The sequence below is a fragment of the Mytilus californianus genome, unplaced genomic scaffold, assembly GCF_021869535.1.
Source record: "Mytilus californianus isolate M0D057914Y unplaced genomic scaffold, xbMytCali1.0.p SCAF_15, whole genome shotgun sequence".
Lineage (NCBI taxonomy): Eukaryota > Metazoa > Mollusca > Bivalvia > Mytilida > Mytilidae > Mytilus > Mytilus californianus.
Genome location: NW_026262637.1, coordinates 12,421,948 through 12,446,023, shown reverse-complemented (window position 1 = coordinate 12,446,023; position 24,076 = coordinate 12,421,948). Strand labels below are relative to the sequence as shown.

The 24,076-nt window shown below is 36.3% G+C and overlaps 3 protein-coding genes across 4 annotated transcripts in view; 2 read left to right on the top strand and 1 right to left on the bottom strand.

Moving 5' to 3' along the window:
* Positions 1-20,052, top strand: part of LOC127725431 (uncharacterized) — a 103,592-nt gene extending 83,540 nt beyond the window's left edge. Inside the window, exon 7 of one of the 2 annotated variants that reach the window (XR_007992999.1) lies at positions 19,426-20,052. The gene's annotated coding sequence lies outside the window, so the exon portion shown is untranslated. Of the gene's footprint in view, positions 1-19,320; positions 19,388-19,425 lie in introns of those variants that run through there. The other variant, XM_052232386.1, reaches the window with a different exon arrangement.
* Positions 1-24,076, bottom strand: part of LOC127725975 (uncharacterized) — a 44,119-nt gene that overhangs the window by 15,285 nt on the left and 4,758 nt on the right. The gene's annotated exons all lie outside the window — the stretch shown is intronic.
* On the top strand, positions 10,504-19,339 carry LOC127725430 (uncharacterized). The gene is made up of 6 exons (XM_052232383.1): positions 10,504-10,612; positions 11,805-12,194; positions 15,048-15,416; positions 17,486-17,632; positions 17,983-18,098; positions 19,195-19,339. The coding sequence occupies exons 1-6, from the start codon at positions 10,519-10,521 to the stop codon at positions 19,318-19,320; spliced, it is 1,242 nt and encodes a 413-aa protein (XP_052088343.1). The 5' UTR covers positions 10,504-10,518; the 3' UTR covers positions 19,321-19,339.

Sequence of the window (24,076 nt, the reverse complement as noted above, 5' to 3'; positions counted from 1 at the left end):
GACGGTTATCAACCAATAATAAATTTGGTTATTATATGGGTGCATACAGATTAAAATTAAAGATAAAATTTATCTTTTTATTGTCAAATCATATATTAATTGTACATAACGGTGGCGGTACAGAAGTCATTTTTATTGATATATTACTAAGTATTCATAATTGGATTAGACATTCATTGCGTATTATTATATTGTGTGGTGAAGGATATATATATTCAACTCCATTGGAGGTGTGCCTACATTGGCAGAATTTATCTCGATACAGATACAGATACAGATACAAATGGTTCGAGTTAACTTGCTTCCTCTTAGAGTGGCGCACGCCCGCTCCGCCCCCGCCCAAATCCGCTACTGCTGTTTACCCACACCCTCATAGAGGACACATGTTTCAACCAAGGAAAGACGGGCGTTCAAGTACATGTGAAAGTTCAAACGTTGTTTATTGGGCACAATTTCGTATGTTTCGGAATATCACACTGGGGCCTCCCGTATTCGTGCGTGGAATTACAATGATTGTGACGTCAAATGTAAATATTGGCGTCAAAATGAAAGTAGTGAATGATTAAACGTTTTGGCTTATTTTTGTCATGTAGAACTTTGTTTATACTGAAAAGGTGTATGACATATCAGGTCTGTGTTCAACGCTAAAACGCTTGGTTCATATGCTTTCCTCTGTGTATATATATCAAACTTACTATAACTATCCTATACATTCGGGGACTTCGAGGATAATTAGCGAATAAACCAAGTTAATTTAAACGCGAGTCTCGTGTATCCTTGAAAACTTACCACGACAATTATTTACTGATACATATTATTTGGTCTTCTATTTTGAAAAAAATAGGCCTATTTCAATGCACTTTTTGAGTGCTAAGTCAATATTTTTGGAACACAAATAAGTCACACTTCATGTAAATTGTAATAAGAAAATGTATTCCACTGTTTAAACATATTGATAGTTTAATCAATATTTGATTGGTTGAGACTATCCCACGTGTCATTGAACAAATCTTCATATTCCATTCTGAGGATCATATTCCCCTCTGAAATGTCGTGATTACTTCGTGCGACGTTACGCGCGGTTAATGTACATAACGTTTTGAACTTTTTTGATCCTTACTGTTTATCAATGGGTATGTCGTGTTTAGTTTGACTTACAAAACAAGCGGATAAGAAAACGAATGTATGCAAAAAAATATTTAATGTATTGATAGTAAATAAAGCATAGGCAGTGGAATTAAACATTCATTTCCCTTTGCCTCGGGAGATATGAAGATTTGCTCACCCTCGAAAAATCATATTTCCCTCGGGTAATGCCCTCGTGAAATATGAATATTCTTGGGTGAACAAATCTTCATATCTCCCTCCGGCACGGGAAATAAATGTATAACATTCAATAAAAGTGATTAAAATGCAAGTTTTTGTTTCAGTTAATTTCAAACATTTAAATAAAAGGGATTAATAAATCCAGTCAAATTCACGGCTGAATAATAAATGTGTGTACATTCGATTCACATGCATGTTGACATTGGTGTGTAAGACAAAAACAATACTACGTCAATAAATTTCTTTCCTTTGGAATTTAGTTAAAACGGGGTTTCATAAGGGGTAACAACAATAGACTTACATATATTTTTTTAGCTTATTATTTTTTATACTTCTGTAGATTATATTTAATCTTAGTTTTTCATTGTTTTAACAGATAAACTAACAGATATTTTCGCATAATGTTCAACGTATTTGTTTTAAGACGACTAATTTGGGTAATATTTTTTACTATTTTCTTTTATAATAAGAAACACTAGAACACACCCGCGAAATCGCGGGCATTAAGAGCAAGGATTTGTATAGTGAGAATCTTTTTTTTAAGCGTGGTTGAAAGTATGTAAACTGTTCTGGGATGAATTTTTGTAAAAGATTTTATGACTTGAGAATTCCAGGAAAGGTATCAAAAGTCATAAGTACTTAAGGACAGGACAATTTTTCTTTAGCCCTCCCTTTTTCAAAATCTGTTATTTTTTGTTTTTCTATTAATTTCAATTATTTCGTGTTTTTCTGTATACTGTGAACATGAAAGGTATCAAAGTCATAGGTACTTAGGGAGCAACCATTTAACTTCAAAGGAGGGAGGGGGGGTTATCTTTTTTTTGTCAGAAATTTTATTTAGTTTTTCAACTCTATCAATCAAAATATTTGTTTCAAAATTTAACACTAAAAGGTATGGGGAAAATCATCAAATTGGGGATCAGAATATTTTTTTTAGAAAAAAAAACATACCCCCCCCCCCCCCTTTTCCCTTTTTTGAAGTCGTCCCCTTAAGGACAGGACAACTGTTTTTAAGTCCTCCCTTTTCTCAAAATTCGTTATTCGTTGTTTTATATTAATTTCATTATTTAAAATTTACTATCGCCGTGGATAGTAAACTTGGAATTGATAGCAAATAGCAAATACACTTTATTTATAGTATATGTATGTTCATATATAACAAAAAAAAATTGCCCTGTCCCCTGGTACATATGAAAATCATGTGCATTTAAAACAGTTCTAAACGGAACCGCGAAATCGCGGACATTTAGAGCTTGTTTGAAAGTATGTCAGTAAACTGTTGTAGGATGAATTTTTGTAAAAGATTTTATGTCTGGAAATATCAAAAGTCATAGGTACTTGGAGACAGGACAATTATTTTAAGCCCTCTCTCTTTTTTCCAAAGTCCGTTATTTTTTTGTTTTCTGTTAAATTCCACGATATTCGCGTTTCTGTATAATATATGAACATACGTATATTATAAATAGAGTTTATTTGCTATAAACTATAAATTCCAATTATTTTCTTTTCAACGGCGATCACTGCTATATTATATAGAAAGTTTCTATATATTATAGGAGTATAAGCATGGTATACATGCAGAATAACGCAAAAATAATTGTCCTGTCCCCGAGTAATAGTTAAAAGTTCAAAATCGGAAGTCTTGTCTATGACTTAAAAGTCGGACTGATGACGGAAACAATATCCGGACGCCTTTTTTTTTCGTTTTCCTCCCAAAATAACCCAAACTGAATAATCATAAGAATGGATGACAAATGCGACTATGCATGGTACCTATAGGACACAGAGGCATGATGATTAATTTATTGCGGAAGGAAGAGAAGCGACACACACAATGAGGTCTTCTCGTTTAATAGTATAGATACTTAAGAGATAGAAAGACATCAATTTCTGCCTCCAATGGCAAGTAAGGAATGATCAAGAAACAGAAAACAGACAATTTTTCAAATTGCCTTCATTTTCCACAAAATAAATGCAACTTCAGAATGGCGGGCTTTAATATCAGTCCTGTAAGAATTGACACGTCTGCTTACCTTAGGTTAAGTGCATAATCGCACTGATGCTCTTGGATGGCTCTTTGCTGGCTGTTAGCGTCTACTTTAAGTATCCATTATTCCAAAGAGGGGGATTCTATGTACTTCCAGTAGATCGTCTTAAGATGGTGTGACTAAATACCAACCGGGGTACTACACTCCCCCCAAATTTATAAAAAAAAAAACATATAACAAGGGGTCCCCTTCGGTATGAATACACAACTAGATGTACCCCCAGAACCCAGGCCCTTCCATAATAAAACAATGTAACAGGATACATAACAATAGGAGATATTAAAAAACGTATTTACATTTATGTACACCCCAATCAGTTCATTTGTGTAGCCAAAACCATTACATTGGCCTGGAGGGGGTAAACCTGTCCAAGGTCCCCCAAGCTAAGAGTAGCCAGGGATGACCTTTCAGGCTTCACCCACATTCCTCCAAATGTGAATAGTAAAAAGGCCAAACAAGAAACAGCTAACCTTTATGAGGTTTCATATCTCCCACACATCATCCCCTTTTAAAAATTAGATCCCTTTTCCCCTTTGAAGACGATCAACCTGCACTGCTGGCATGTCCTCTGCTTAGTTGATCTCTTAGTTCCCCTCCCTACAACTGGAAGTCATACTCAAACTGGACTGGCTGGGCTGGAAGTATCCCCTCAATGCCCTCCTTTTGAATGACTCCTTTTCCTTCCCTTTGTGAATTGTCTAAAATTCCACACACAAAATTTTTTTTTTGATCACAGTGGATGCACTGTGATCAACTGCTGATTGTGTTCTAAGAAAGCAATACCAGGGTCCCATTGCTGTGACTGTTCTCCATTCATCTGAGCTTCTTCTGCCTCGGCCTGCTCCACTCTTTCTGCCAAGTTTCCAACCTCCCTCAACATCTCTGCTGTCCCTTCGGGCATCAAACCAAGGGCACCCTCCCCAAATATCATCTTTAAACACTCATCTTTAAAAGCTTCCCCCTCTTCTGTCCCGGAATTTGTTTTTCAATATGTAACTCCCCTAACGGTATCTTTGAAATCCTACCAATCCCCTCTGGCATGTGACCTGCTGTTTGAAATGGATTGAGAATGAAGGACTCACCAACAGAAACTTTCTCTTGTAATATCCTTTGCCCCTCACCTGTGTCCCGTTGCTGACTAATCTCTTCCAGTAGGGTGTCTGTATGGGGTGGAGTAATGCCTCAGATCAACCTTGATTGACTGCATTAACCTTGGAAGTAAGGGTGCTATCAAACATGAGGCCCTGCACTGGTTTTTTCTGCGAGTTAATCGTCTGTTTGAAGGATAGCCCCCCTGGGAGGTCCAATTGGTCCCCTGGGTAGCACTTATTTGACTGGTTGTACCTTTCGTAATCCTATTTGCATAGGTGGGGTGCTTGTTTATTTTGAAGTCCTTAATACTTCTGTGTATGGGGGCCAGACTCAGACCTCTGGAGTCGACCCGTTGAAATTTAACGGACCCTTGGTGTCCTCAAAAGTAAGTTTCTTGCCCCCTGGTTTAGGAGAACTTGCTCGCAAGAATTTAGGGCATTCCGTTTTAGAATGGCCTACCTCAGCGCAGTGGAAACAGCCCCCCATGGGGACCTTTGGGAAGGACTCCCAGATGCTGGGCGGGCATTGTATCTGACAGCAAAGGTTAACATCTGAATCTCTGACAATAAATTCCCCAGACTTCCCTGTACCTCCCCTTTCAGAGTGCTAAACTGGGTTTGCAACTCCCTTACTTCCCTCGGGATGGAAAGCCCAGTGACTTCCGACTTGGTAGTGGAACAGACCAGGTAATTGTTAAGCGCCCTTCCTCGGGTGTCCGGGCTGACAATTTTTACCTCCTTCCTGGAAGACCGGCCATAGATAGCTTGGTGATTTTGCTGGTGCCACCGTATTTTATCCACCGCGTCCTCAATGCTTTGGGGCTTAACATTGGAAGCCAACATTCCCGCCTTCTTGTCTGCGGCCCCCTGACATAACCTCATGACTGCCTGTTGATACATTTGGTCCTCAGGCAGGTGGCGAAATGCTTTGGTGGCGAGGGACAAGACTGTCGGCCCAGTCCTCCAGGGTTTCGTCCCTACCTTGCTGGGCAACGTTAAACTGAACCTGTGCTGTTTCAGGCAACTCATAAAAACCAAAATGTTTGGCCAATTTATGAACAAGGTCTTCATGGGTCAGGTCATGCCTCCTTTCTACCAGTAAGGCATAAAACTCGCTTGGTTTTCCGTCCAAAGACCAACACAACTGGTCCTTGCACTGACTGGGGGACCACCCGCTTACCTGAGCCAGCCGGGAAAATTTGGCATAAAAGGCCTGCCAATTTGTTTTTCCATCGTACCTGAGGGTTCTTTGTAGGATTGGAGGTCTACCCCCTGGGGCCCCCTTAGTGGGTCTTGGACTCTCTGGGTGTATGCCCCCCCCCCCCAACTCCCTCCTGCCGCTCAAAAGAATCTTGTTGTGAGCTTCTGTGTTTCCCTATTCCCCGTCTTGTTGCCCCTTGGTATCCTATGCTACTGACATGCCTCGATACTGGGATTTCACTTTCCCCATTAAAGTCCCGAAACCTTGGTGTCTCTTTTTCAGTATACCTGTTGGCTAGGCCCCCCGTTTCCCTGTAGGTATCCCCAGGGTTACTGTCCCAAGGTGTTTCGCCCTCGTACCTATAATCTCTGGGTTGACTATACAGGGGCATTTGCCTATCCCCCTGTCTATTTTCTTCAGTGGGGTTAGCCCCCTTTCCTGGGTTGCGTTCAATATCGTAGCGGCTACATAGGGCTACGTAGATTTATGACTATTGAACGTGTAGCTAGCCTAGCTGCTACATAGATATTGATAGCAGCTATTCTAGCTACTCGTTCAATAGTCATAAATCTACGTAGCACTACGTAGCCGCTACGATACTGAACGCAACCCAGATATCCCCCACTTGAAATCTTCCCCGAAACCTCGGTGAATTTCCCCACATTCCTGAAAGTCCTGGCTTCTCCCGAAATGCGTGAAGGATGACCGAACTGACATCTCCTCCCTTGGTGTTATTTGCACTGGGGTCCATAGCTCCGGACTAGACATAGCCTCTCCAACATAACCAATTGCTTCCCCAGGGGTAACATACCCTGGTTCCCCGGGACCCCTACCCCTAGTCTGTATTAAGCTCTCCATTCGCTGCACTTTTTCTCTGGGCCCCTTTTTCTCTTTTGCCCTAGGATCTCCCCTTCCACAAGCCCCCCTATTATCAGACAAATGACTAAAATCCATGACCTCCTGGGCGGCTGGTGTCAACCTTAAATACTGTATCTGACTCAGGTTCTCAATGTCAAGGACCCCTAGATCATCCCTTAATTCCCATATTTTGCCTGCAATTTTAGGGCCCACCCCAGGAATGGATAACAGCTCCTCAAAGGTGGCCGAATTAATGTTCACCCTTGCCATGTGAATGTTGTTCGATTTGGAATGTTTTCGTGTGTGGTGTTGTGCAAGTAATTTTCAAGGATGCCAGATTTATACACTGGTGCCTTGGAACTGTTCAATTTTACCTACCAGGTTTTGACAGTATATAATACACGGAAACTTTTCGATTGCAATTTCCCCTATAGAAACCTTCATACAATGTGAGATCCCCAAACACAACAACGTCGCCACTGTAACAATTCGGGGTTCCCACCGAACATACCGAGAGTTCCCTGAAAGTTGAAAGTGACGAAAACAAGTTACAAAATAAATCCAAATTACTCTTTCTCCCCTCCTACAATAATAAATTAACAGCACAAAAAAAATGAAAAATATATTCTGCTGATGAACTGTCAAGAGCACCAACAGGGGCAATATTGCTAATAATATCGGCTGCTAAATTCCAATACCCAGGAATTTATCAATCAATCACATGGGGTTCAGACCTTTCCCTACAAGGGTCCCGCGAACGGCTAATTGTGATACCTCGATATAATAACTACTTCGTGACTGAAACACAGTCACAAAGTACAAACCCAACCCTTTTGTCCCCACAAAACTCGTTAATTGCTACCTCAGAACAACTGAGAGTAGCAAACACTGGAAATTAGTGACCTGTCAGGGTTCACCAATGTCAAAATGTCGACTGCTGTTCTGGCCCCTTCCCTTATTAATTTGGTAAAAAAAAAACGACCTCCCCGCTTAAAAATTCGACCAAAGGCTGCTCGCAGCGCCAATCTAAGAATTGACACGTCTGCTTACCTTAGGTTAAGTGCATAATCGCACTGATGCTCTTGGATGGCTCTTTGCTGGCTGTTAGCGTCTCCATTATTCCAAAGAGAGGGATTCTGGGTAGATCGTCTTAAGATGGTGTGACTAAATACCTACCGGGGTACTACAGTCCCATTGTTGTCTTTAGAAAGTAGCAACAACGGTCGTTTCTAAGAGCGTGTCCCCCTTTTGTGGGAAAAATTTGGTTGATTATATAGGGAATCACTGAAGCATGACTGGAGCGGGCCCCCTCTTAGGTCAGTCAGCGGGTCCCCCTTATGAAAAGTTCTGGATCCGACACTGGGTCCCGATTCCGTGAATGAATCGAAGTACCTACGCCTTATTTTTAGCCTTGATTTTAGTATCTGATAAAGTCATGCTGACTATATTAAAGAGGGGTGGATTAGGTTTACAGAATAGAGAATAATGGGCAAAATGTGCATAATAAAGGGAAAAAATCATAATAAAAAGAATAGAGAAAAATAGGTAAACAAAATAAAGCATAGAGACGAATGGGGTGCTTAAATATAAAGAAAAGAGAATAACAGGCAAAAAATAATGAATAGTGAAAAATGGTATAAAACAGTAGCGGATCCAGAACATTTTATAAGGGGGGCCCTCTGACTGACTTAACGGGGGGCCGCTCCAGTCATGCTTCAGTGATTCCCAATGTAATCAACCAATTTTTTTCCCACAAAAGGGGGGGGGGGGGGCCGACCCCCAGGGCCTCTTGGATCCGACTATGTAAAAAATATTAAAGAATACAGAAATAAAGAAACCCCATCCAGACCCTCTTATAAGGTGCTCAGTTTTCTTTGCTTTCAAAATCTTTCTGTTTGAACCGGTCCTGTCCTGGTTTTCTTACTACAAGCAGACACTACATGTGACATTTATGTGAGGAGGTCATGAACATACACTTTGTAGATTTTTTTTTATTGGTCAATGATTGAATTTATGTTGGTTAAGAGCTCCATAGAGCTATGTTATGTCCTTGTTTGTATACTATGCCGGCTCTAGATATAGCTTATTAAGGTCTTTCTTTTTTTTTTCTTCCAACATTTGTTTTACATGCCCTCCCCCGTTTCTATTGAAGTTATCAAGACCAAATTTGGACCATCGATATACCTCATCATGAAGTATTACCAGATGACTCTTGTGTAGGATTACATCATCCCCTTTAGCATGTTTAGAAGTTATCTCCCTTTTATTGGTTTTTTTTTTCGACATACCCCCCCCCCCCCCTCCTTTTTCGTTGTTTTTGAAGATATCATAACTTTTTTTGGACAATAGGTAGATCTCATCATGAAGTATTACCAGATGAGGTTCTGCGTAGGATTTCATCGTCCCATTTGAGAGTTATATCCCCTTGAGACAATTTCTTTTATTTGCATTTTCTTAAAAAGTATTACATATAGAATCGATTTGAAAATGGAATCATGTCCAAGAACAGATGGCAATGTTAATAAGCATCCCGTTTGTTAATACCCCTCAAGTGGTCTGTCTTGCATTGTTCATCTGACCTTGACTTCATTTTCATGGTTCAATTTCATTGGTCAGTGTCCCGGGGTTAGTGTTTACTTTTCATGGTTTGGTGTCTTTCTTGGATACTTAAAGCAATAGGTTATCTTATGTCTTATATAGTTGGTGTATGATCATTGGAATGATTATAGAATGAGGTATACATGTCTGTCTGGCATAATTTGACTGACCCTGATTTGATTGTCATGGATCATTGAACATATTGTTAAGTTTCTGTGATACTTGCATGTAGTGGAACCTCTGATTTCACCTTTATCATTAAAAATTTCAAAAGAAAATATTTCATGGTCAGTAAAGCAGGCAAGACATTTCAGCGTATGCACTCTTGTTATAGAAATGTCTTATAAAATTTCAATTGCCCACTATTTTCCAGTTTTTACCAGTATTAATGCTGGCCTGGTCAATACTATTATTGACTGAGTTTTTGACTTGACAGAATTCTATCAATGATTTGCCTTCAGTTCAATACCAAATTATCAAATTGTAAGAAAACGATTTTATTAAAACATCAAGATTTGACAAATAAACAGCATAGACATGACAAAAGGGTACTCACTTTTTTTTTTCACTAAATGTCTTGAATTTTCTTTTCTCTAAACTGTTATGCAAAAAACGTGCTGTGTTCTTTTAAAATTATCACTGCATAGTTCCATATTCATAGGGAGACCAAATTTAACGTTTGATCTAGTTACAGGATAGACATCCATTTCATGCACGACGATTGAATTTAGTTTGTAGAAAAAATGTTACATATAATAATAAAGAAGCTGAAATTTTTCGTTAGAGTTATCATAAACATTCTAAAATAGTTCCTTTTGCAGATAGCAAGGCAATCAGAAAATAGGGGAACGTCATTTGAAATGTGTTACCCAGACACTGTACGCCCATTAATTATGCAAATATCTGACATAAATATATTTTAATTTTATCAAAATAGATCTGAATAATGCTCCGACTCGTAAATTCTACAAACTTTCATTAAAACACTTACAACTGCATTTTCCTTGAAAAATAATTTTCTTAGCATCAGTGAACTGAAAATTTTGAAAATGACCCATATAAGTGAAGGAATAAAATTAATAAACTGAACACGAAAACAACAAGTCTAGTACAGTTTTATTTCATAAAAAAATAGGTAAAATGCATGCATGCATTTAAGTCATAAAATAAGCTTTTTCTGTTGAATTTGAAATAGAAAATAAACTTAATATGTCGATTGAATTTAAATGACGATATGCATAGTTTCTGTCATATTATGTATACAAGTATAAATATAACGTTATTTATCATATATACAACATGCTAGTGAACAAATCAACTCTGTGAAGATTAGAGCTATTGGAGTAATGTGATATATGTCGTTCATTATGTACAAAACAAAGCACAAAGAACCTTTATGTACTTCGTTTTGCTTCCTGTTTTCAATTGGTGTATATGGAATCTACTGAAAATGTCAGATGTGTTAATTATCATTGCCTTAGTTTCTGTTGGTACGTACAAATTTTATTAATAAACAAATTTAATTCATAAGAATTATTTTTAAATTTATAAACTTACAATTCAGAGAAATAGATGTATGTAAGGCCAAAGCTCTTCAATTAATAATATCATTTGATATTTCCGTAGAATATTGATTATTCCACTATATTATTCTTGACTGATGTTGAAGTTTCTAGTTCAGATCTGGCAGTCACTGTATATATTAAACTAGAAGTACTTCGATCTAAGTTCACTAAACGATGCATCCACCATTGTAAAGTCCGTGATTTACCACAGGAAACATGAAAAATCATTTAGATAGGATCATGTGAGTAAGATTTGTCATTTTGAGACGTTGGATAGCTGACTATGCGGTATGGGTTTTGCTCATTGTTGAAGGCCGTACGGTGACCTATAATTGTTAATTTCTGTGTCATTTGGGCTCTTGTGGAGAGTTTTCTCGTTGGCAATTATACCACATCTTTTTATATTTGTACTGGCCTTCAGTAACTGTAAGTATTTCGGTGCTTTGTTTCTACTGTTTTATGTTAGTTGTTTATATGCCTCATGCTGATCTTTTGAGTTTAGTCAATTGTTACTAATTTTTATAGTTTGTTCTCATGTTGTTGTGCTGTAACATATACACCACTGTCCGATGTAAGAAGAGGTTTGAGCGCTCACAAACATGTTTAACTCCGTCAAATTCTTTATGTGCCTGTACCAATTGAGGACACTGTAGTTTAGTGGTTGTCGCTGGTTCACGCCTGTCATATTTGTTTTTCGTAATTCGTTTTGTTATAAATTAGGCCGTTGGTTTTCGCGTTTGAAACCTTTCATAACAAGGTACAGGGGTGTAACAATACAACAAAGAACAAATTGTATGAATTTGTTGGAAAGGGATGTATCCTTTTGATCTCTATAAACTCCAAAACCAACAAACAAAGAGACAAACGACACAAAGGTCCGATGTAAGAATACTCCCAGCTACTGAAAGGTCCGATGTAAGAATACTCCCAGCTACTGAAAGGTCCGATGTAAGTCCCAGCTACTGAAAGGTCCGATGTAAGAGTACTCCCAGCTACTGAAAGCTAGTTCAACGTCTAATTTCAACTAATAAATAAACCCTTATAATTTTTACACTTAAATGTCAATAAACAAGTGTCAGATAACAGTAAATATTCTTTTAAACCTATTACTTAACAGGTATATGCACATCTACCCTCGTCGCAAACGTATCAGAAGAGTGTTTCGGCAACACACATAGTAATTTTCTGTTTCCATCCTGCTTCTCCGGCCAGGTAATGTATGTCCATGATGTGTATTCCTACGCTAAGACGTTAGATTCTAGGTGTCCACAAATACAGACATCAAACGGGAATGCTTCTGAAGGATGCTGTGCTTACTACAATGCAACAGAAGATTGTGGGATGCGCTACTATGGGCCAAATGGAGATCTTACAATCTACTCTGACTGTAGCGGAAGTGTTTCCTGTCAGAAAGCTGTCGGATGGAATGATACCATAAAAGAGTGTAATCAATCAGTGTTTTTACCACAAACAAATTATATGCAGTTAAACTATCACTGCATTGAAGGTATTATGATGGTTTGTAATTAAGGCGTAATATGGCTGCGTATAATAAAAATTTCTGTTTTACGTGAAAGTATGTTGCCATGGATATATATTTGATACGCATGGACAATATTTAAAATGATGCATGCACTGAGGTAATGTGGCCGTTAATCGACCGAATGGTCATCTTAAAACGTATATATACCAAACCGAAACTGAAAAGTTCGGTCCGTATAACTTTGGAAGGTTAGCGAACGGTCTATCTAAACCATATAAAAATAAAGATAAGGAGATGTGATATGATTTCCAATGGGACAACTATCCATCAGACACTAATGGACGAGGATGTGATGTCGTAAAAGTAAAAGACATTATAAATAACGCGTCCAGATACTAACATAAGGAACATTAACTTTCAAAATGACATAAAGCGGTATAAAATAACTTGGAAAGCCGAGTCAAAATGTTCTGGTTACTACAGGAAGCTATCTAATGTAGCCATATCTGTTGTTGGTTGAGACATAAATTATTTTTTGTTTTACACTTAACAGACAAAAATAATATATATCGTTTAAATAATATCATAACAAGAATTTGTTTTCACCTTGTATTCACTAATTCAAATTCATTTCGGTTCAAATTTTATATGACGAGAATTTAACATGATACAATTGAATGACTTTACTTTAGATGCATATACAAGGATATATATATAATACTATGTTACGTATCCTATGAATATAAATTAAGTACCTGTAAAATCAATTATATATTTTCTGTGTTTTGTTTGTATGCTAGATTAGGCTTCAAAATCTATGTTGTCTTTGGTTTTATCTAGCTTGTTCGCTGAGCATTAAATCAGAAATTGAAGAAAATTTACACTTATTGATTTTGAAGTAGATTGATCATTAAAATTATTAAAATTTTCTTATATACTTGGTAGTAAATACAGGTAAAATCTGATTAAAGTAAGTAAGTAAATTATTAATGATTATACATGTATAGCGACATGTTGAATAACAATTTTTCATACAAATATGTATGTTACAAAATCAACAAAATACTAACACATCGGTTGTGATATTGAAAAAAAGCCATGTAAAATTATCTGTTTATTGAACCAGAAAGGTTTTTATTAGAAATGATCTACATATACTTTTATGCATAAAATAAACTTTAATTTGGCTTTTTAGAAAGAATTGAAAAGTTGTAAATAATCTCTATGTTAAGCCCTTGTCACACTAGAACAAGACCATGAAGATCCCACTACGATCTATAATATGGCTTCATCAAATAAGTTCTCAACCCAAATGCGTCGACACCCAAGATGAAGTATGGCATGTTTAGGTCGTCATTAGGTAAGGGATCTGACTCTAGAAATCCAATAGTCTTAGTCTTCCAAACACTCCTTTAATTATGACGCGGTGAAATCTGGGCGTCCGACATAGAACCGTATCATCCTACATCTATCCATAAAAATTTGTAGTCTGCACCCACCAAGGCAAGGATCACTAATGAAAAAAAAACTTTTTAGTTATGAAACAATGATCCGCTTTTAGGCCCGGCTTCTAATAGCAACATGCTTTCCATCGAGTGCGCCCCGATCGTGTGGCGCGTTCCTTCTCTAAAATTCTTTGGCAATAGCTCGACATTCATTTGGTTCTGTTGGACAGGGTATGACTTCATCTTTATGTTCCTGTACAATTGCCTGGCAAACCTCAGTAATAAAAGTACTTATAGTATTGCGCGCGACTCTGAAATCGTATTGAAGGGTTGGATACCTATCGAAAGAAGCTAAGTGCCTTTAAAGGTAATAGCAGACCGGGATCTAGTGCCTTTCTGAATCGGGTGTCTGTCTTCTTTCTCTGTTCAAAAGTTCATTAAACATTTCTGTAGGCATCTTTAAAAAATTAAAGAATGACTGTTGATCCGCCATCCTTAATTCTTTCATAAGTCGGCCGTAATACCCAAACTGGAGTCTTCTTTCAACAGAAAGCCAAGGACGCACCCAACAGGACATATGCTGTCTAGTATATGTCTTTTCCTATTCTTATAACAAAAAATGTGTAGCCTGATCAGCCAAATCGATACAGTGCAGCTGAATTAAAGATTGTAGAAGTAGGTTTTGCTCATGTGTGTCCTTGGTTGAGCTACAGTTAGAAGTTATTGCATCTGTTTTTTATATCAATGGAGGTCGTGCAATTATCATGTTTGGGACGTAGTAGTATCGTAGTACAAGCGCGTTGTCTTCCTCATCGTAGTATAAGCGTATCAATATCGTAGTAGAAGCGTTATAAAGACGTAGTGAAATCGGGATAGTCGCACTGAAATCGTAGTAAGGTCGCAGCGAAATCTTTTCAATTAATTGGCTTCCCGATCGCACCACATTTTCCAATATGATGCTTCTACACCCAACCCGATCTTACTACGTCCTTACTACGACCTTCCTACGCTTCTACTACGACTAGTTTTGGCCACGACTGCACTACGAATGTTTTGAGATGTAAGTTGCCTTATAGCTAAACTTGTTATTCAGCGGTGTTCGTTGCATTATAGATAAACTTGTTATTCAGCGGTGTTCGTTGCATTATAGATAAACTTGTTGTTCAGCGGTGTTCGTTGCATTATAGATAAACTTGTTATTCAGCGGTGTTCTTTGCATTATAGATAAACTTGTTGTTCAGCGGTGTTCGTTGCATTATAGATTATCTTGTTACTCAGCGGTTTTCGTTGCAGTATAGATAAACTTGTTATTCAGCGGTGTTCGTTGTAGTATAGATAAACTTGTTATTCAGCGGTTTTCGTTGCATTATAGATAAACTTGTTATTCAGCGGTGTTCGTTGTATTATAGATAAACTTTTTATTTTTTTTCAGAGATAGAAATTTGTAGCATGTGTTCTTGTAATGCGTCTGGGACTTCATTATACATATGGAATGGAGAGTATCCAAACGCTATGAATGACTGTTCTTTAACATCTGGATGTTCCTGTTCAATAACATCAAGCAGAAGTTCTCAAATACAATTAATTGCTTTTGACGTCCGATTTAAAATGAATTCTACCACTGGTGACTGTGCTCAAAGACTACACATACAAGATGATGAATCAGAATTCGACATTGCGTGTGATGATCAAAATGCGTTTGAGAAACGAACGGCTTATATAAGTACAACTAATCGCATAAAACTCCGGCTTGATAACAGTTTGGAAGTGTCAAATGGGTATTTTTGGATTCAAGTACAAGGTAAAATAATGAATTTTTGCGTAACGTCATTTCATATTCGACTGTTTTAAAAATAATACATTGAATCAGTTCTAATATTGATTCCGTTTAAAAATGTTCTACTTGCTTTGATAAGAATATCTTGGCTCATTTGACACAGTTGTATGGAGATAATAGTTTTCTATTAACCGGTATCCCTTAACACGTACTAATGTGCAAGGATCAAAGCTTGTATCTATGTAAGCATAATTTTATAGAAATATTAAAACAGGTTTTTATATCAATCAAAGAAGGTATTATATAAATTTGTTTATGTTTTTTTTAACCCGTTATAGTTTGTATTTTGTCGATATTACTTATACCCAATGTTGTTCAATGCAAATAAAGGTGTTTTTTTTATTTTGGTTTTTTTTTGGGGGGGGGGGGGGAGGGGGGGGGGGGGGTTGAAGGAAAAGATAAAAATAAAAAACTTAAAACAAACCTACAGAAAAATAAACAAAAACCTAGACAAAAACGTAACAAAAAGCAAACAAAAAACGAAATACAAGGTAAAACAACTATATCGATCTGATGAGTTAGGCCATTTTCAACTGATTCTTAGAGTTTTTGTTCTTATGTTGTAACACCACTGTACCAGGTTAGGGGATGGTTGAGCGTTTACAGACATGTTTGACCCCGCCACATTATTTAGGTGCCAAATCAGGAGCCTGTAGTTCAGTGGTTGTCGTTAGTTCATGTCTGTCATATTTGTTTTTCGTAAATTTTTTCTTTTATAAATTAGGCCGTTAGCTTTCTCAATTGAATTGTTTTATATTTTTATAGCCGACTATACTGTGTGAGTTTTTCTCATTGTTGAAGGCTGTACGGTTGCCTATAATTGCTTACATCCAATTCATTTGAACTTGGTTGGATAGTTGTCTCATTGGCAATCATACCACATCTCCTTTTTTTACATACAAACAAAACAAAACAAATTAAGTTTTACTGTGCGTATTGCTGTGTGTTTGTTTATTCTACATTGGCTAGAGGTATAGGGGAGGGTTGAGATCTCACAAAACATGTTTAACCCCGCCGCATTTTTGCGCCTGTCTCATGTCAGGAACCTCTGGCTTTTGTTAGCGCTCACAGAGAATAAGTCTTGTACGTTTTTTTTTATTTTAGTTCATTTATATGTTTCGGAGTTTAGTGTGACTTCCACTTTCACTGAACTAGTACACACTTTTGTTTAGGGGCCAGCTGAAGCCCGCCTCCGGGTGCGGGATTTTCTCGCTGTGTTGAAGACCCATTGGTGGCCTTGGACTGTTTTATGCTCTTTGGTCAGGTTGTTGTCTCTTTGACACATTCCCCATTTCCATTCTCAATATTATTAAGATTTGTTTTATGAAATTACTGTCATGATCGTGCTTCTGTTGGATATGGGTTAAAAGTAAAGTTTAAGTCTTCAGGGACATTTAATAACCAACAAGTATGTTAAAAGAGTAAACTTCAAAGTAATTGTATTACAAAGAGAAGAAAAAAATCAAAAGATTAAACAGGACGGAGATGTATAAAAGTAAAGCCAGAACACAAATAGCAACAAAGCTATAAACATGTGCAACAAACAACCTTAAAGTTAGACAACACGAACTTATGTTAAACTAGGAATAAAATTAAATTTTCAAAAATATTTTGTTGTAAAACAGGTGTAAATGAGACAACCCAAGCACCTACTAGGAAAAGGATATCACAGAACAGTCCTTTTATTGCTCTTCATCATAACTTTGTATAACGTTTCGACAGCTGCTCGGAGGTCTTCGACCATGAGCTAAACAGCTCCTAGCATCGAACTTAATAGCACACTTCTATAATCATTATTACGGGATACAAATATGTCTGAAGGTTTATATGGACTTATTGATAACTTGTTTATGGGACTATTGAAGTCTTGTCAAACAAAACTATGACTAAGAGTCTTCATTAGAAACTTTAAAAAAAACATTGCAATATATTTTTTTATGAAATCCACGAATTACCAATTAGAGCAAAACTGTTCAAAATATCTATTTTTAATTAGTATATTTTACAAACAAAAATGTTTTTATAATTTTCAGCGATTGACGGTACTGATACGTTAACTTTAACCTGTGGTAAGGAGAACGCTACATATGGCTGCAATGATAATTTTACAATTATATCGGAGAACGTCACAGAATTTATCCTACCTGAAAAAGACAGAAGGGATAGCGCCGCCGAGAGTGGTAAGTTATAAAACTAACCTTGGCTATAGAAATACACAACACTTTTCTCTACATGTATATCCTTTCTAAAAAGTATCTCAAAGTTACGATATTGGAAAATAATGGGGTCTAATTGTAAAATATAAACTAAGCGGCGAATTCATTATGCGTGTGGGAAGGAAGGAATACAATGATTTCACTTCACTTCAGTTTTAAAAGGGTAAAAGCCGCTTACCAAATTAAAATAAACGTAGAATGTCTTAATTAAGTGGAAAATTCACATTTTGCTACGGATAGAATTTATTATACTAATTTTGCAATAACAGGTATTGTATGTATATCTTATAATTACAGCTACATGTATTTTGCAGGTAACAGTGGGGGTATCGGTACTATAATAGGAGTCGTTGTCGCAATAATTGTTCTTGTGGCTTTGGCATTGCTAGCTTTTAAGTTATGGAAGCGATATAAAGACAAACATACGAAGGTGAGATATGTTCAGATTTCTACTGATATTTACCCGTTAACAAGATCAGTGTTTTTTTTCTCTGTATGTGTTTATAGGCAATGATGTATATAAAAAGTACCTTTTAAAGCTATAAGTTATATGAGTAGACAGCGCGAGTACTTCATTACCTCATAAGTTTCATTAAGTTTGGAGCATTTTGAAATATTTTGACATTTTTGCTGTTTCCATGGTTACGGCGACCATTTCCAAAATTCCAAAGACAAATGCCACATTGGCACATGACAGGGAACATACCATTAAAGTTTCACCTACCATGTTAAGCGAGTAAATGCTACTTTCAGGTTTTTCTCGTAGGGTTCAATGGTTAACTTTTCATCTGTTTCTATAGCAATGGTGACCATTTTAGTAATAGTCGGACATCATATTCAAGACAATTCTCGCTTGATGTTGTAATTATAGAAAGATTTGTATGTATTGCGATTAGTTGTATGAGCCACGCGAGACCCTCGTTAGTAGTTAATGTCGTTAAACATTCCCTAAGTAATTACTTTTCTTTTGTCACCTCGTGTCATTTCCTCTTGTAAAATAATAATAATAACAGGAACAGTAGTCGGATATCATAGTCAACCCAATTCTCACTGAATGTTTAAGTAGGTCTTATACATATTAGGATTATATTTTATTCAAAACAAATCAAATCTGCAAATATGAAAAAATAATTTGTTTTTGGATATACCTGACCAGAACGTCTAAATGAACACTTGCAATAGACACTTCTCTATTACTGATGACCGAGCGTTGACTTCTAGGATTCTCTTAAATTGTGTTGTTGGATTTCTCATTGATGTGTATTCAGCATCTCGGTTGTCTTCATATAAAAATAAAGGGATGTTGTATGATTGCCAATTTGACAACTATCCACCAGAGACCGAAATAGCGTGGAAGTATGATCTCTTTTTCTTCATATATAAAAAAGAAGCATATTTGTGAATTTGTTTCATGCAATAAGCTCGTAACACTTAATTGCAGGTACTTTACTAGATAATCTTTCTTTCAATGAAATTGGAATTTTTATCACTGTGATGTTAATTTTGTTTTGTTTGTATGTTTTAAGGTGGACCCGAAACCGGATCCAGAGACAGATACGGACGATGATGATATGTTTAATAACAACGACCAAACACCAATAACAAGCCGTGCACCTGAGTCTGTACTTATCCGCATGAACACAAATGTATAGGTCGAAACACTAAGACTGCAATATTCAATTCATTGTACCAATGATCTTAATATTGTCAATACCGCATCATTCTCTTACTGGTTGTCCCAATTCAGAAGCATGCAGTTTCGGTGGTTGTCGTTCTTTGCAGTCTTTTATATTTGTTTTTTGTTTATCGCTTTGTAATCAATATTGATATGGTTTTGTGGGAATTGTTTCATTTTGTTATGTAGGGACCTTTAATAACTGACAATATGGGATGGGGTTTGCTCATTGTTGAAGGTCGTACGGTGACTTATAGTTCATTAAATGCTCGTCATTTGGCAATCGCGGATAGTTGTCTCATTGGCAATCATACCACGTCTCCTTATTTTATATGTATATAATATCTTAATTCATTGGCTAATTTTTATTTGAAGTATGAATAACACTGCTGCACGCTATTCATTCATTTTAACAAGTACGCTATTTATAACTTTTTAGCTCCAATATTCCAGACAAAAAAATTAAAATACATATCGTACACGGCAAACCTAATTTAAATCACATTTTAACACTACTGAAGGGATTACGGGGATTGGTATTTTTCTTACGATGGGCAAAGAACGAAACAATATGTAATTTTGACCTCAACATTGTCTTTTACAAAGTTTGCCTTCATGTCACCACAATATGTATGTTCATTATCAATGACGTTTCGTATTGGTACATACATAGTATATTTTAACCAAAAATAAAGTATACTATATATTATTTATTTATTTTTGTGACTAACTTTGAATTTCACAGAGCATGTTGTATTTTTATTTTCAAGTTATCATTTTTGAAGACATATTAGAATCAGCAATGTTGCTTGTGTCAGGATCCTATTTCTTCCCACTGTATGATCTTATATTGCAAGATTTAATATATTGAATAAGATACTGTTTATACAGATTATCGGCGTGTATTCTGAATTAACAAGTTTCATAACCATATTGCTATTACATTTAGGATGTGACATCATGTTTGTAACAACATTGCCGACATTTAGGATTTGATATCTCGTTTGTAATAACATTGCCGTTACATTTAGGATGTGATATCCCTTTTTTAAAATTATTTCCGTTACATATAGAATGTGATATCTTGTTTGCAATAACATTGCCGTTACATTTAGGATTTGAAATCCCGTTTGTAATAATATTTCCGTTACATATAGGATTTGATATCCCGTTTCTAATAATATTTCCGTTACATATAGGATGTGATATCGCGTTTGTAACAACATTGCCATTACATTTAAGATGCGATATCCCGTTTGTTACAATACTGCCGTTACATTTAGGATGATATATCCCCTTTGTAATAACATTGCCGTAATTTTTAGGATGCGATATCCAATTTGTAACAAGATTGCCGTTACATTTAGGATGCGATATCCCGTTTGTAACAATACTGCTGTTACATTTAGGATGTGATATCCCTTTTGTAACAACATTGCCGTTACCTGTATGATGTGATATGTCGTTTGTAACAATAATGCCGTAACATATAGGATGTGATATCCCGTTTGTAATAACATTGCCGTTACATATAGGATTTAATATCCCGTTCGTAATAATATTTCTGTTACATATAGGATGTGATATCCCGTTTGTAACAACATTGACATAACATTTAGGATGCGATATCCTGTTTGTTACAATACTGCCGTTACATTTAGGATGTGATAAACCGTTTGTAACAACATTGCCGTTAAATTTAGGATGTGATATCCCGTTTGTGATAACATTGCCGTAATTTTTAGGATGCGATATCCAGTTTGTAACAAGATTGCCGTTACATTTAGGATGTGATATCCTGTTTGAAACAACATTTCCGTTATATTTAGGATGTGATATCCCGTTTGTTACAATACTGCCGTTACATTTAGGATGCAATATCCCGTTTGTAACAATACTGCCGTTACCTGTATGATGTGATATCGTGTTTGTTACAACATTGCCGTTACATTTAGGATGCGATATCCCGTTTGTTATAGCACTGCTGTTACATTTAGGATGTGATATCCCTTTTGTAACAACATTGCCGTTACCTGTATGATGTGATATCTCGTTTGTATCAATACTGCCGTTATATTTAGGATGCGATATCCCGTTTGTAACAACATTGCCGTCACATTTAAGATGTCATATCCCATTTGTTATGGCATTGCCGTTACATTTAGGATGATATATCCCGTTTGTGATAACATTTCCGTTACGTTTAGGATGTGATATCCCGTTTGTAATCACATTGCCGTGACATTTAGAATGTGATCCCGTTTGTAATAACATTACAACATGTACATCATAACTTCAAAACGTCTTTGTATCTAAGAAAGAATTTAGTGAAGAATTTGCCGAGTAATGTGTGGTAAAGAAATTCCTGTTGAAGGATAAAAGAAGTGTGACACAATCTCGTTTTTCAGCCCACTCTATGAATGTACGCGTATAATTACAGCTTTTTATGACCATATAAGAATGTGAAGACGTGGTATGATTGCCAATGAGACAATTGGCTGTTCCCGCGTATCGATAAATCTGAAGATCATAAAAGGCATTTTCTGAAAATTAAATATATTAACAGAAATACTGATTTTATTAACTTATCTAGTCTATTTAATGACTCTACCATTCAAAACTTTGTACCTTTCTATTTTGATTACACAGAACCACCTATTATTTCATATACATACATAAAAAACAGAAGTTTTATTTTTAAATTATACGTCAGTAACATGATCTAACATCAGACGTCAGTGTAGAAAATAATACTCCTCTAACACGAGACTGTCAATTGTCGAATTTTAGATTTTTAGATATGATCCCTATGGCCATGTTATTACGGGGACCTCATTATCGTTCAAGACCGAGAGGTTTAAAAAAAATTCAAAAGACCAAAACATCGTTCTCCATCTAAGATAGATTGGAACAGTTTCGTCGGGTCATGATAAAAGACGCTCTTTTATCGTATTGAAAAATTTGGTGTAAACGAGAAAAATCTGATAAAAAATCTCAATTCTTAATCAAATAAATGTATGAATGTTGTTGATATTCGAATATCATATTTTGAAAAATAAATAAGAGTACATAATACGCCTATTTCTAGTAAAAGAAACAAACTTCAAGTACTCGCAAAGCGGTTTGTGTTTGTACCGGTTTGTGTTTGTACCAGCCAACAATGTGGTGAAGGTATGACGTAAATACTACACGGAAATTCTTTAGAATGAAATTATCAATTCTTCTACATTCAGGTCCGTGCGCTCCACTGAGAGTTATATAGTAAACAATCATATCATAACCACATCACAGCTAAGGCCTCTTCTGAACATTTGAAGGTCCCTACTATGTATTGGTTACCTAAACTACACAAAAAAACCTGTAAAATATCGTTTCATCTCGGCCTCTAGTAAGTGTTCTACAACTAATCTTTCAGTGCTTTTAACTAGTTCCTTAACTACTATCAAAGAACTTTTCATTAACTTTTGTCATAAAACATATGAGAATAGTGGAATGAACTATCATTTGACGTGTAAAACATTCTTTGGATGTTTTAGATAAATTAAGTGCTTTTGGTTGTCCTCTTGATTCTGTTGACAGTTTTAACTTTTCACTCTTTATACTACACTTCCACACAGTCTTAACCAACAAAAGTTTTCCTATTTAGTTAAATGGTCGTTTGAAAAATTAGATTACAAATATATTTGCTTCACTTCAGTTAAAGCCTTCTTCTCTAATGAGAAAAGTAAATATGCTAGATATACCTACTGAAGATGTGATGAGATGATTGAAGCTGTTAATTTTCTCAGTGACAACATTTATGTACGTTTCGGGAATAAAGTTTATCGAAAGGTTGTAGGTATTCATATGGGCACCAATTGTGCCCCTTTAATAGCAGACTTGTTCTTGTGTTATTATGAATCCCAGTTATTGTCCAAACTAAGTAAAGACCCGTCAGAATTCCATTTAGTTGATAAATCCAACAACACTTACCGTTATCTTGGTGATATATTTACATCAATGGACGTACTTTAAATAAATCAAATATACATGATAATAACTGTCCTTTTCTAGATTTAAATATTTCAGATTTACACAGGAAACTCTACACACAAAATTACGACAACAGGGACGATTTTTCGTTCCCTATTGTTAATTTTCCTTTTTTGGACGGTGATGTTCCTTTGGCACCCTCTTATGGTGTTTATATATCACAACTCGTTCGCTATGCCCGTGTGTGTAGTGACGTTTTGGACTTCAATGAACGTAACCTATACATTACTGGTAAATTATTAAGTCAGGGGTTGATGCAATAATCAAACGAGTATCAAAAAAAAAGGCGGAATATACCAAGGGGACATTCAAAACTCATATGTCGAGAGAAACTGACAACCCCATGGCAAAAAACGAAAGACAACGAATAGACAAACAAGTTCACAAATTCACAAAGCACTTCATAGGACACGTAAGATTAAGCAACACAAAACCCGCCATAAACTGGGGTTGATCGCAGATGCTCCGGAAAGAGTATGAAGATCCTGTTCCACTAGAAACACCCGTCGTTTATTAATTACCATCATTAAAGTTGTTTGCCTCATCCCTGCAATAGATGATGAATATTATTCCCATCATCATTTTACCTGGTTCGTGTGGATCAGTATCACCAATCATCACCAGTGCTAGCTTTGATATCGGCTTCCAAGACAACAATTGCACTTTTTGCAATACAAATTCACAAGATCCTGTATTTTACC

Bases quoted from the DNA above. Each gene is read 5' to 3' on its own strand.
- LOC127725430 (XM_052232383.1), top strand. From the start codon at position 10,519: ATGTACTTCGTTTTGCTTCCTGTTTTCAATTGGTGTATATGGAATCTA. The intron at 10,613-11,804 runs GTACGTACAAAT...ATTACTTAACAG, and splicing joins CATTGCCTTAGTTTCTGTTG to GTATATGCACATCTACCCTC. The intron at 17,633-17,982 runs GTAAGTTATAAA...TGTATTTTGCAG, and splicing joins GGATAGCGCCGCCGAGAGTG to GTAACAGTGGGGGTATCGGT.